Source organism: Ciconia boyciana, chromosome 1 (genome assembly GCF_034638445.1).
Source record: "Ciconia boyciana chromosome 1, ASM3463844v1, whole genome shotgun sequence".
NCBI lineage: Eukaryota > Metazoa > Chordata > Aves > Ciconiiformes > Ciconiidae > Ciconia > Ciconia boyciana.
In genome coordinates, this window is record NC_132934.1 from 77,930,676 (window position 1) to 77,945,361 (window position 14,686).

The 14,686-nt window shown below is 42.9% G+C and overlaps 1 protein-coding gene across 2 annotated transcripts in view; it reads right to left on the reverse strand.

Annotated features, from left to right (window-relative positions):
* SULT4A1 (sulfotransferase family 4A member 1) overlaps positions 1-4,115 on the reverse strand; it is a 30,401-nt gene extending 26,286 nt beyond the window's left edge. For both annotated transcript variants that reach the window (XR_012044578.1, XM_072875956.1), the window contains exon 1: positions 3,853-4,115. Coding sequence is in view for 1 of the 2 variants with exons in the window: in XM_072875956.1 (XP_072732057.1) it covers positions 3,853-4,021 (169 nt within the window). In the remaining variant the exon portion in view is untranslated. The remainder of the gene's footprint in view (positions 1-3,852) is intronic.
* Positions 4,116-14,686: the final 10,571 nt, after the last annotated feature.

The window sequence follows — 14,686 nt, forward strand, 5'->3', positions numbered from 1 at the left end:
AGAGACAGCTTCATTATTAACGTAAATAGCTCACTTTCTCAAATTACCAGTTTTGCAAAAGGCATTAATTTGTGGGCTTTGACCCAAGAATGCAAAATGCACATGTATTCAGAACAGATACAAGATGGTATTAAGAGAAATATTGTACACCACTTACGAGTAAAGCAAATGGACAGATCGTGTACAGTCAGGGGTTAGCATTGTAAGACACAGCAAAATACTAAGTGAACCCACACTCAGTACTATACTTTAGGGACTGATTTAATTCCACAGAAATCATTGACCTTAACAGACAGCTAATCTAGCTCTTGGCATGGTAAAGAATTTGCTTATTCATTAATTTTGTAGTTTAAGTTCATAGAGGAGAATTTTAATTTTCAAGTAGGGTACAAAAGCCAGAGGGTTCAAGGAGAGCTGTGACAGAGGCACAGTGTTTCCTATGAACATTGCATCTGTATCTTATCTGTGAAGCAATCTGTTGTGAGCTCCAATTATTTAATACTATAGAGAATGGTATTCCATTTTACATTCACAGCTACTGTAAATCTCAGTGCATCCCATTCAGCCTGCCCATTCTATGCTACAAAGTTACATGAAAAATGAAACTTGTGACTTAATTTCTTCAAGAGCAGTAGCACACCTGATTTTAAATTATGCATCATGATAAAAAGGTTTTCTGTAATTACAGTTCTACCATATGCATATGTATAAGCATATATGCACATTCACATATTTACATGTCTAAATGAGTCTCTGGGTTTTAGGCATAAGCTTCTCCTAGTCCAGCAGCTCGCAAAAGCTGTTACCATTGGACACAGGTGTTAAGAATAATTAAAAATATAAGGAGTATCATTATTTAGCCATCCATCAGTGGAAATCACATTAAAGCAGAGTCATTTTCCATTAGGCTTATTACATTATTCCCAGTAAGGCCACTGGTACATTCAATTTTCTACCTTTACTGGACCAGCTTTTTCCTGGGTCACTCCCAATTTACCAATATCTGTAACTATTCCCAAGCTCCAGCTCCATCTCACATATTTAGAGCTGTATCATCTAGTCTTGCAGAATATGTCTTCAAAATGGCATACATACTGTTTCATCAGTCCCTAGGACTACTGAAGCTGTCCTGACCCTATAAGCCACTTGTGTATTTTCTTTGCCAGATAAACCAACATATGGTCAACAGCTACTGATAGAGCCTTCTGCTGTTAGACTGTTGCATAGGGCTTAGTAAGAGATAGAAGCTCTGGCCCCTCACACATCTAGCAGACTTGTTTGTCTCTTTTCCACAGTTTGAGCAGATGGAGAGCTGGTGAAACACTGAACAAAACTGATTTCCTTAAGAACAACAAGAAAGTTTTCCATTGAACCTGACATGGTGCATTGTTCTTTCCCTAAAATTCTGTTGTCAAAAATATTCTTGAAATTTTGTTCAAATGTAATTTATTAACAGAAACTAGGTAAGTGGTCCCAACCATGTTTTACCTTTAAAGATTACCAAAAAAAGCCAAAGTATTTCACCCCAAGTAATTATATTTTGTGCATGAAACCTGTTTTGTAAACCTACTTTTTTGATTACAGCAACATTATGAAAATTCTGATTAGCTCCAGTAAACAGAAAAATCTTTGTCAATGCTACTGACAGACAGGAAGATGAAGTTGTAGTTAAGGTAATGCAGAGGAGCTTGGGGTTCTGGATTTCATTTCTGGCTTTGCTGTAGACTTCCTGCATGACCTTGGCTAAATCAATAGGAACTATATTAGGGCAGCCTAATTTCTACTGACATGCCTGTCCCTAGTCAGCAGACCCTTTGATAATTGATTCAGAAGCCCTAAATAAGGCACCGAGCTGTAAGCCACGTAGGATCAGCTGACACAACAAGTTCCAAGGGTCTCAGCAGGCTTCAGGCTACCTAAAGGTGAAGCTTGCAGACATTGCTATTGTCTGGAGCCTATTCCCATCACAAGGGCATCAGATTCCTCAAGACCTATGTATTCTCTTTCCTGGCAAGTAAAATACTATGGCACCTATTTTGATCCCAAGGCTGTTCCCCCAGCTCCTCCACACAACACTGTACCTTCAGTTTTGGTGCCCCAGTTCTCAATCTTCCTTTTCCTTCTTCCACAGCAACTGTTAGTAAATCCTCTTGTGGGAAGCACTGCCACTAACTTTGTAAGTGGACAGCTCCCTGTCACTGGCCTCTGCTGGGGCCCCCAAGAGACCTACTATGATGTCGCTATATTCACAAAATAGCAAATTAAATACGATTATGCAAGCTGGCTTTCCACGGCCAACTGTATAGCCATCAAAACTAAGCTACTGCCAGCTGATGTTTTAGCTATATTGTGCCTGGCTGCTGGAAACTGAGGTTAGCTGAGGATATTTAACGATCCGCCAGCATGAAGTTGGGCTGTAATACTAACACAGCAACATTGTAAAACCAGATTTGCAAAACTGAAATCTTAAAACTGAAAGAATTAAATAGTGTTCTTGCTCCATGCTATAAATCTTTAAGAAGACAGTTTAAGAGAACAATAAAGATGTCGCTGTCTGCTCCTAATCCTAGCATTTTGGGGGCCATCCGTCTACATACTATCCCTTATCCAACGTATGCACCTATCAAGCTCTAGCCAGTCTTTAACAGCATCATTAGTAACGAAATATCAGAAAAATGTTAATACAAATATTTGAAACTGCTTGAGAAATGAGAATATAATAGATGCTGCATTGTAGAAAATGTGTATATGTTTGAAGCAGCACACCAAGAAACTGAAAAGCATTAGCCATTCATACAACAAACAATGAAATAAACCAGAAACCTACAATACTGAAACATCATTTTACATGGGTATTTGCAGAACTAACATCTGTTATCTCCAGTGGACTTTGAATTTTCTAGAAAGAAATCATCTTATTGTCACGAAAAAAGTCACTCAAGAATGCGCTTAATAAGAAAGAGTCTATCTGGTTTTATCAGGTGGGTGACAAAGCTACCATATTGTCTGCCTCTTTGCAGGCAGCACTATATCCATGCTAATTCTGTTTAAACATTTTTCCTTTGAAATGGAGAGAGTAAGAAATCAAGAAATACAATATTAAAAGCAGACACCTGAACGGTATAAAGCAGCTAAAGGATGCGTTTACTGGAGAAATGCACACTTATACTGCTAACAGGAGATATTTCTGGTAATTCAGACAGTGCAGCAAGAACGTACTTTGAGCACATGTTCTCCCAGAACGATCCGGCAGGCCGCCTCGGGAGCACAATACGGAAGACTGTAGAGCAGACAGCAAACCTATATGCCACATCAGAAATCTGTATGCACGCTATATACGCTCCCGCTTTGCTACATCTATGCTGAGTGAGATTTCCCTTGCCTGGGGCAGCATCTTTATCCCCGAGCAGTTCAGCTGCCAGGCACCGGGACCACCGAGGCGAGGACCACCAGCGGTGGCACCTGGCGCTGGCGCGTATCTAAACGCGGTGGGTACGCCCGCGGGCGGGGACGCCCCACCCGTGCCCGGGACCCGGGGCGGGCAGTCCCCTCAACTCTGAGGGGCTTCAGGGGCCGCCGGCCTGAAGGGCAGCCCCTCTCCGCACACGCGTCTGCCGGCAGGGCACAGGCCTCGCCCCGGCCTCCCGCGGGGGCACGGCGCCGCCGCTGCGCACCGCCCGCCAGGCGGGGACGGCCGCCGCGGGCCCGGGGCCGAGGCGGCGCCTCCCGCCCCTCCCAGGGCCGGCTACCCTGCGAGCGGGGGCGGAGGAGCAGCCGCCCCCACCACCCAGCCCACCACCCCCTCAGGCGCAGCCCCGGCCCGGGCGGGGGAGGGAGGGCCCGCCCGCCTACCTGATTTGGGGTAGGTGACAATCCAGACGTCGCTGTCCCTCACCGGGAAATTGGCGATCTCCTCCATCTTCCCCCGGCAGAAGGGCGGCAGCCGCACCCCATTGTACTCGAAGTACTTGCTCTCGAACTCCCCGGGCGTGCTGGGGGTCTCGGCCTCGCTCTCCGCCATCCTCTTCCCTGCCGGCCGCGGGGGACGAGGTGCGGGGGCCGCGGGCGCTCCGGCGGGCGAACGGCGGCGGGCGCGGCACGGCACGGCACGGCACGGCGCGGCGCGGCGCGGCGCGGCAGCCCCGGCCCCCGGCACGCCCCCACGCACGCACGGGGAGGGGGCGCAGGGCTGGCGGGGCCGCGCCGCCCGGCGGCGCATGGGCTCCGCGCGCGGTGATGTCATGCGCGGTAGCCGCAGCGCGCGGCGCTAACGGCCGGCCCTGCCCAGCAGGTCTGCCGCCCCTCAGCCCCTCTCCTCTGCCGGCGGGCCGCCTCACGCACTCGCCCTGGGGGCCGCAGAGGCAGGGGACGGAGGGAGGACCTGCCTCCCTCGCTGTCACCGCAGAGCTCAGCCCTCAGCGCGGGGCTCCGCGGTGCTGCGGCAGCGCCAAGGCCCGGCCTCAGAGAGGGCAGATAGCAGCGGGGGACAGGTGCGGAAGAGGGGCAGCAGCAGACAGGTGCACCAGGGACTCGTGGCTGTCCTTGCGCTGAACCCAAGCACAATGCGTAGGGAGGGTAAGAGAGTGAGGAAGGGGGCACGCACCCACCTTCTTCAGCAACACGGATCAGTTGCTCCTTGCACTGCTCAGATTTAAACCCATACCTGGTTTTTTTTACACAATAAGCCCTTCATCCTGCTTCCCTCTTCCCAATCTCTTGGATGCCACCCCTGTATCAGGTAGGGTAACAGCTTTCATTACAGCATGGGGCATCTTACAGGTGGGCTCAGGCAGCAGATCCCCTGCCAATTCTGACTTGCTCCCTGGACTTCCCAGGCTGGTATCAGAACTGACTTATTAACTTACCTTGTTTGGCAGTCATTAGGCAGCAGAAACCAACCCTACTCAACAGCACTGAGGACTAGTTAGTGAGAACACAGCCCTGTCTGCACCATAGCTACTGTCTGCTCATCCCTCATTCTTCCTATTACAGCAGCTCACTGCTCCTGGCAGCACAAATGAAGCCTAGGGCAGATCTCAAATAGCACTCCTAGTGGGGCTTATGGGCAAGATAGGCCAGGTGCTGCTGCTCAGGGTATTTAAGGCCTATTGGTGCCTGATGGGAAGGTATAAAAAACTCTAACCTCCATTAAGCTCTGTTTGTACTACAGGAATTAAGATTTTTTGGCTGTTTGAGTCTGGTATTAATGAAAAGCTAGCAGTAGTTCAACAAAATTAAGACTCTTGTTAGTTCCAGAAAAATCAGTGAAGAGTTTTGGTTTAGTTTACTCTTATTAGCCTTGTAACAGCTGCTTTATTTTGTGTTTAATTATGTATGCTTTTGTAATGGTGCTAAAATATAATAGAAGTTCTTTGAAAGCTTCAGATACAGAGTGTCTGTAGCAGACATGCATTTGAAAGAAACGAAATGAGCAAGTAAAGAAGCAGTAAATCAAGGGAAGAGGGTACAATGACTTGGAAAATATGTCTCTAAGCACTGGAGAGTAAATTATAGCTAATTTCAATTGAGTTTACTGAATTGTGAACAGCAACCAGCTGGTTGTGTGTCCTGTCAAACTGTCCCTTCTACAGGAGCAACCTGAGGAAAAGCAACAGTGTAAACACAGCTGAGGGCAGTAACTGCTTTCGGCCTTTATAGTTCCATCTACCAGCATGCATAAATCAATGCTTTTGCTGTAGTTTACTTACATTTGTTCATATTAATAATAAAGTGCAGACATTAAAACTATGGTTAGAGCAGATAGGAAAAGTCCACCAAAAACTAACATCAAAAGTATTGTTTCATTGAATAAAAATGGTTTGCAGGAATGTGTTAGGTAAAAAAAAAAAAAAACTTAGAGAGAAAAATTCATCCCAGAGTCAGTGGCTGACTAGTAAGACTTGCCCTAGAAGTTGATAATGCAGGTTCAAGTCCCTGTGATACTAAGTTTAGTTTTGAGCCTGTTTCTTCAAGACACTGAAATCAGAATTATCTGTTGAGGTCTAAAAGAACTTTTCAAATTTAAAAAAAAAAATTTTGATAAAAAGTGGGTTGACAAGAATAACAGGCAGCTGGGTAGTTGGTATTCTGTATTTTAAGATAATATTGTAAACTTGGAAGCAACTGGCATTCTGGCATTGGTGCCTGTTCTTTTCTTTCTTATGGTGTTTTAGATGGTCTGAGTTCTTCTTTCCCTTGCTTAACAAAATAATTCAAAACTGCAATTTTCTGTGGAAAGTAGAGTTGTGGGGTTTTCTAGCCAACCTTTGAGGCAAAATTTATTAGGCTTTTCTGATGATTAAAAGTATTAAGCTATACTAGTAATAAATAACTTTAAAGTCCAACAAAACAGACAGACTTGAATTCTAGTCTCTATTACTATTTTTTAAATTTAGTTTTTTAAATTCCTAACTTAGTCCTCAGGCATGGATATGGCCTTTGCTCAATACATCAAGTGGAGGGAGCCATATTGACAATAGAAAAACTCTGTTTTCTCTTTAAGTTAACAGGAGTTGTACAAATGTATCTCAGGGTGGAATATCAGCTTCTGTAGAGCAAAAAGCCAGGCAGGCATTACCACAAGGGACACAACAATAATTGGAGCTATCTCTTTAGCAATGGATGCTTTCACTTACTTTATAATGTTTCAAATGAAAGAGCAATTGGAGCCCAATGTGGCTGAGAAACCAGGTGCCCTGGATTAATTGCACTTGGAAAGATCATCCCTGTGTTACAGGTGCAGTAAATCCTAATATAGGGATGTTGGACCTATAGTGCATAAATTGCACAGCTGATGTATGCATGTGGATATGAAACAGACAGGATTTACTGCATGCGTGCAGATCACCAGCCTAGTGCTTACTCAGATCTAACATATCTGAGACACATCAGATTTGCTGGGAATTCAAACACAGCTGAACTACAAAATGCATGAAAGCCATTTGTTTAGGAATTACCTGTAAAAAAAGACTACAGTCAGTACATTGTGCTCAGAGGCAGTGCATCATTCACAAACAGGGTAGTCTAGAACAAAAATGGTGAAGCTGGTAGAACAACATTCAGTTACCAAAGGGTATATGCTGCTGAGGATGATCCACTATTAGAGCTAAATAAAAATCAAATATGCTGTAACAGAGGAACCATGCTGGGGTGTTTCACTTACCCTCAAGCTAGAGAGGAGTTGTGGAGGGAATCAGAATATGTAGCCTGCAAAGTAATTTTCAGGAGATTGCTTTTTTCTGTTTAAAAGAAAAAAAATAACAGTATCTCGGTCTATTTGAATGTGTTCCCAACCTTTTCTATAACACTTAGACCATTCTGTAATGTAACTGATCCCAGAATGTATAGCTATTCAGTAGCAGGAGGAAATGTAGGTGAAACAGGTTGGATTCGCTCACAATGATGTAAACTGGGACCAACTTCACAGAAGTCACTAGACTCCCCTCTGTATAAAACCTGGGAAAAGAGGAGGATCTTAGAAAAAAGAATGAAATGCTGATCTTAGGAAAATGTTGTCATTTGAAGATCTGCAAAAGTAGGATTTAACCCTGGAAACAGACTGTCTGTTCCTATGCTGTTCTGGTATGTCTGTATTTCTGGTGTCCGTCACTGCAAAAAGCACTCCTATACCTTTGAGTCAGATGGTGTCTGCTTGTCTTTGCTGTCAGATGTGCCTACTTATTAGCTGAAGATACTGTAAAGAATGTCCCTGTCTTGATATGTGTGCATACTGTTGCACACACAAAAATGGAATTTCAGCTTTCAAAATCCATCTGATGAAAAAAGATAAATCTGGCAATGTTTTGTCTTACCATTTATTAGATCATTGTAACAGCAACCTGTGTCAAGGTTGGAGGGGCATGTTCAGAGGAAGATAGACTGCACATGTTGGGGTGCCAAATGCAGTCTAGTTTTAGACATGAAATCTGTAAATGCTACCACAAGTATTACATGAAGCCGATGTAGTGATACCCCAATAACAGCACGTGATATTGCATTAATGCAGTAAACAGCTGTGCAGTAAATTGGTGTTTATAAAACACTGCTGTCTGCTAGTTGTTTACATTTGTTCAGCGAGTACACATGAACTTTCAGGAATGTTTCTTACTGACTCAGCCCAAATATGAGCCATAGCTGAGAGGTTTGAGCACATGATCCTAACACAGCATTTAACTCTAATGAATGTGGCTGAGGATCAAGCTGTTATTTGGCACCCACCATCGGTTTTTTGTTTCTGGTACTTGTAACCACGAATGAGTGCCCTGGCCTCATAGCCAGGATGTTAAGGAATCTTGATTGCTTTTCTGCTAGGATTTCTATGCAACCTTAACTAACTCAGTCTCCCTGTGCTTTAATTTCCACCTGTCAAAACAGTGCAAGTACTATAATCCACCTCACAAGGCTATCTGAAGATAAATCTCTTGCTTCTCATTACCCAAGCACAAGATTCAAGGTCTTTCTAGGAGGCAAGATTGATGCAAATCACGATTTCTTTGATGTGATCCTGATCAATACAGTCAGAATGCAAGGGTTTGTATTCTCTCTAAAGCGTTCATAACTGGTACTTAAAAGAGCCAGTTGCTCAGTGTCACAGGCTGCAGAAGACCACTCAACCTTAAATTCAGTAAAAATGCAAATCACTCAGTATGTCAACTCTGAGGCAGGTCCTTACCATATAATATTTTTCACAAATTTACAGTGCTTCTAAAATTATACCCTACAGCATTTCAAATTCAGCAGACAGGGATCATGAGTACATGTAGATGTCACGTATCACCTTTATCCTTAGCACTACATTTCCCAGCAGGCCACGTAGGGAGAGACTTTGAGGCAAGATGAGCTTGCCTTACCACCAGCCTAAGCAGCATAAGGAAACCTGTGGTCACTTTGCTGATGCATCATATACATTACGCGTGAAGTGAGGGCAGGAACATAAAAAGGCAAGTAACCAAAAATAATCAGCAAGCTGTGGTATCACTTCAAGGGAAAAACTCAAGAGGTGCACCAATATTTTCAGTGAGCCAAAGTGAAGATCACATGAGAGGAAGATGAGCAGCAAATTAGTGAGCACTGTGGATTAATGGCTTTGCTTTCCTGAAAGGTCAGAACTGCAATTTTGTAAACCTCCACCACAAATTGTTCAATGATAATTCCACCAGACAAGACAGTATGGGATACCTTGCATAACTCGGCTAGCTACGCTGTAAATATTTTCCCAGTGGGTTGTAGATGGCTTTACCTATCTGCACATTTCTGTCTCCATTCCATCCTCCCTTTTGAATTTGTGGCTATTTTTAACAGCAACTTTTATTCAAAAAAAGGGCTAATTTTTAACTGGGGATAATTTTTGTAGCATGACTGTTTATGGCTGGGACTGAGCCATAAGGAAAGAAAATTTCTAAATTAGTCTGCCCTAGGTTTTGTTGGAAATGTTCACAATGTGGCCTTGTAGGCACAGTGCTGGCCCGAGACATAGGGTATCTGGATTCCATTGCAAGGTCTTGCCGCTTCCATAGGTGAAGCTGGGTGAGTTACTTTGCCACCCTTCGCTTCAGTCACCCTTCATTTTAAAGGGGGACAGAGACAGTTGATCATATTTATGTGTTCATGGGAGAAAGTACAATTCAATGTTGATATATAACAATGCTATCAATTAATTATGCTTATTAATTATTAGTCTTATGTTCATTATTTGTGTTAAAGTTGAAGACAAATGGTTTGGGGATAACTTAAATAGTCACTTGAGTAAGATCAGGGCACTGAAGGCAAATGATCATTTCAAGGCAGTAACTAGTGTGGCTTTCACTGTATTCTTACAGTAACTATTTGTTAATTTTCAGTGTGTTAGGAGAGGCAGACAACTGAGTGGCCTTTGGATATGCTAGTTTCATTATCTCTGCATAATACAGGTTGTGCAGCTATCTCATATAAAACTGGTTTATTTTTGAGGGACCTGATTTGAACATCTTGATGATTTGGTACAACAAAACTGAATCAGTTCTACAGGAGTTTTTGTGATATGGTTGCAACACCATAGAAACTGAAGCCTAATAGGAAGTGAATTGGATGTGGCTGCTTTAGTGCTATGGGCTGAGAGTTATTTTCCCTTCTAAATGCCTCTGAATTTATCTATCTCGAAGCAAGTTGCTGTAGAAATGGCACGGATACAGTTGTCCCTGATGAGAAGCAGTGAGAAAATTTTCATTTATATTATGCTTCTAAAAGTATATTAGAATTTTTTTATCTAAACATGGGCATAGAGGTATGAGGATGGATAAATCTTCAAGTCATGGGCCTTAAAACCACACAAGACACTATGAGTTCCTGAATGGACTTTAAAGTACATGCTTTTGTATCAGTTTTCTGTTTTTCAAACAGCTGCAGAATGTCATGTCCAGTTAACTGGGAGTATGTATACATGAAAAGACAACTCTCAGCTGACTCTGCACAAGTCAGGCTGTGGTGTGGCCAGGTTTGCGTAGTGATGTAGGGAGGCTTCACTGCTTCCAGACAGCAGCTCAGCCTTCTGTGTGAGGCCGAGCAACTGTGTGTGGATTTAAAGGTTTGTGATGGTATTGGATTAGGGACTCTGCTGCGCTGTGCTTTGCAATGCCTGCCTTTCAGGCACTTTTGTAAAACCACTCAGATACCTGATCAGCATCCCCTGGCAATTACAGCTCTATAAATCTGGCCTCTAGGCTTGAAATCTGAGAAAAAAAAAAAGTGTTAAGGGAAATTTTCACAATGAGGATGTAGACAGCAATAAAGGTCATAGCAAAGAAAGGAGCTGCTCAGCTGGGCTTCTGAGGAGTGTCTAGAGTTGCTTTAATCATCAACAGGTGTTGATTATGGTTCTAGACTACTTACCTCAGAAGGTAGTAAATATGCCATCCTAGACAATCTCTTAAATGATTTCAGAAAGGTACAGAACAACAGTCTCTGCTACATATTCACTACAAAAATTGCCTCGCATCAACACAGAAAACCAAATGGATACACAGAGCTGTGAGGCAGCTTTCTGCCTCATTTACTAATGAATTTCTGGGAGTGGAAAGGCCAGAAGGAAGGGATTAGACAGACTGAGGGGAAACCATTAAAAAAAGAAACATATCCCTGCTACTGAGGTGAGCAAGCTAGAATATCAGGGAAGAGGCAGGATGATCACAGAAAGGCAGTGTAAAGGTAGTCAGTCTAGGAAGAGTAGAAGCGCTTACCAGACAGAGGTGGAAGGATCTGGATGCTGAAATGAATGTGCCAGGTTGCTTGCAAGAGTGGGTGATGCCTTGGCACTGAGCCTGCTTCAGTCAGGAGCATTAAAGGTCCCAGAAACATAAGACACAGAAATTGAGGGGGGTGGGAAATGGAAGACCACACAAGGGGCCTGAAAGAAGGTAAGAGCAGATTTATATAGTAATGTGATCCATACTAAACTACTCTAAGTGTTGACCAGGACTTAAGATGCAGACATTGAAGAATACGTGGCTTGAATTACATGAGACCCATCAACATGAATGTGGCTATTCACAAACATAAAATGACCATGTGCATTAATACGTTATTGCATTCACGTGTCAATAATAAAGGTGTTAAATTGTGCAAACTTGGAGTGGGAACTGAGAGTAGTAGTGTCATTAGTGACACAACTGACATAATGTTCTGTATGTTCACACATGTATGTATCACATGCATATGCACTTAACTAGTCATCTACTACTTCAGAACAGATTTGAGTCAAGCTATGATGATCAAGAAAATAGTTGCTGTTGATCTCAGTGCTGACAGTTCCTCTGTCAAGTTGTTCTACTTTATATTCTGACTGCATGTGAGCACATACCCCATGACGGTTGTCAAGGTTAGACTCATTCTCAAAGGCATTCCCAGACAGTCCAGTATTGTGAGTTACATCACCTGAGCCTCAAAACATACACCTCAGGAGTGTGATGAGAAAACCTTTATCTAGGACACTAAGCAACTGGCTCACATGGTTCTCACAAATATGCCTGCTTCTTATTTTTAGCTCTTGGACTGAAGGACTACCTTCATTCTATATGAGACACTAAATAGCAACAAAATGTCTATCATGTAGACAGCCCATTTATAAGAACATAATTCTTACAGACTAGAATCAGTGCAAAATCCTCCTTCCTTCTCTTTGCTCAGCATCTTTAGAGCAGGTGGTGCCTGATACATGTTACCTGTGAACTTGAGCTACAACAGTACTGCCATCCAACACTGTCTTCAGCTGAACATCTCTCACATTCTCAAGACAAAGTAGGTAGTAGCATATATGATTTATCATACAACTGGAGTGCTTCTTTTCAATCTTCAGAGGAACCTTTGTGTTTTTTGTTGTCTGAATCAGAATTTTGTCCTCTGAGCTGTTTCCTAGTCACTCATTTGATTCCTAGGTGTGTGGTAGAGCAAGAGGAATTTTAAGTTACTTTCCTCTTCTGTAATTGTAGGCAGTCCAGGATGACAGCCTCTGTGGGATAAATATCCTGGAAACCTACCAATTGCTGCTGCTGCAGCTACTCTGAGGAAAAGGGGCTGCTAGATTCTAGCAGAATATTCATCAGTGGGAAAGCATAGTGGTTGGAAAGAACTTGAAAAGGTGAAAGGAAGTGTGGTGACAGATGCCTTGAGGAGGATAATTACTCAAAGCATCAAAATGTCATTCCTACAGCTCACAGTGTAGAGAGTACAAGTTGTAGGTGTGGACCATGATCTTGCTGCTTGGTGAACACAGGGCAAAGTAAATCCCCCTCACAATTATTCCAGACACTGGTGTAGTAGCAGGCATATATTGCTGAAAGGGAGGGAAATACTTTCTCATACAAGTGTTTGAATAACATTTCTTATTATGTAAATGGAGTGCAGACAGAATAGCTGTTAGCACTTGAGAAATTGCAGCCTAGACTTTCCCCATGTTTTGCTAAGGCTTCTTGTGTGAGTGGTGGCAGCCACTGTAGTAATCTTGAGAACATTTCTTTCTGATCCTGGCTGTTGCTCATCATGCAAAGTGCGCTCCCTGAAGGCTTGTGTGGCGCAGGAAGGGAGGAGCCAGGCTCTTCCTCTATTCTTACCACAAAAAGTCTGTTCAGCAGAGAGCAGGAAGAGATGTGAGCAATGCCTACAGCATCGCCTGCATGGATTGCATAAGACACAGGGAGAACAACCCTCAGGTACACAAGAGTGACTACACAAAACTGACTGAACCTTCCCTGTGTGTAAGACACTGTGACTGGTTCTGTGAGAACAGCAGTATTAATTCATAGTGGTCTGATTGTGCCCAGGTGTCTGTAATGGAGATTAACAAACTACATTACTACTGTGCATTACTACATGCCAGGCTTCAAGGCCGCTCTGCCCTGCAAGTTCTGAAGTGATATGCAAATGGAAGAGCAGGCTCTTTTAGTGGCACTTGCAGTATTTGGAAATGAAGCAGTTCATCTTTCAGCTGCCAAATCACATGTTGACTATTGCAAAATTAAGAGATTTTTGGTTCCAGACCACCTCCAGCTCCATGCTGATCCTAATACATATAGCTAGCAATACGGTTCTTCAGACAAACAGTCACAAGGACTATGGTACAGTATCTGCTGGCATATGGCAGTATCATGATGATTCTGGATGTATCATCAGCTGCATCATGAAAGCACCCATGAATAGTTCAGATGTAACATGTCTTCTGCAAATGGCTGCAGTCATCTCCTGTGGGTGGACCTGTAATGAGAATAGAGGTCACAGTCTTTCAAGAGTATGTCATATGTTCAGGTGTAATATGACTTATGTTAACCAGACTCATTAATTAGGCTGGCAAATAGCTCTGTATGTTTTTCTTACACTGTATGTTATACCTGCAGTAGCAAGCCTACCTATTTGCTAAATATAATTTGGAGCCTTTGGAATACAGTAACCTGATATTATTCCTAATTACCTTTATTATCATAGTTTAGGTACTGAGTGCTAAGAAAGTACAGGTGCTGGGTTAAAAAAAAAGCCAACAAAAACATAAGACTTCAATTTAATACTCAATCCTGACTCTTTTCTCACTAGTTGCTATGGGACTGATCATATGAATTTAGGGATGTAGGCTTAGCCTCTAAAATGAGAAACAATAGAAATGAGATGTACCCTAGGAGAGATAGTATTGTTCTGAAGTTTAAGCATGTAGATGGGAAACAGAAGTCAATTTTGCTCTAATTTACTTGATGTCCCCACTCAAGTTCTTAAACCTCCTTTTTCCATACTTATGAAATGTAGAGAATGTCTTAGTGCCTTGGAGTCTTTATGATGGATTTACTAAAGCCTCCTCTCTTATAGCAGCCCCTTCTGAACTAAATGTGAGAGTGTTTACTGCATGTCCACTGCTGTGTTCTTTCCACCACAAACTCCAACTCACAATACTTCATATTTGTTCAACCCTAAGTTACGCAGCAGAGCAACAATGACTTTGCAGGACTATTATAACTTATTCCTCTTATTTGTCTTCTGTTGCAAGGTTAGTAACTCTGCCACCAGGACACATATGTGTGACCACCTAGTGAGATGAACAGTACAAATCCACTCAGGGAACACCTGATGCCCACACATTCAATATCTTTTGTATAAGACAGGAAGGGGGCATCAGAGTAATAGGAGAAATTATGGCACAGGGGAGCTACCTTTATGACTTAGGAAAACTGAG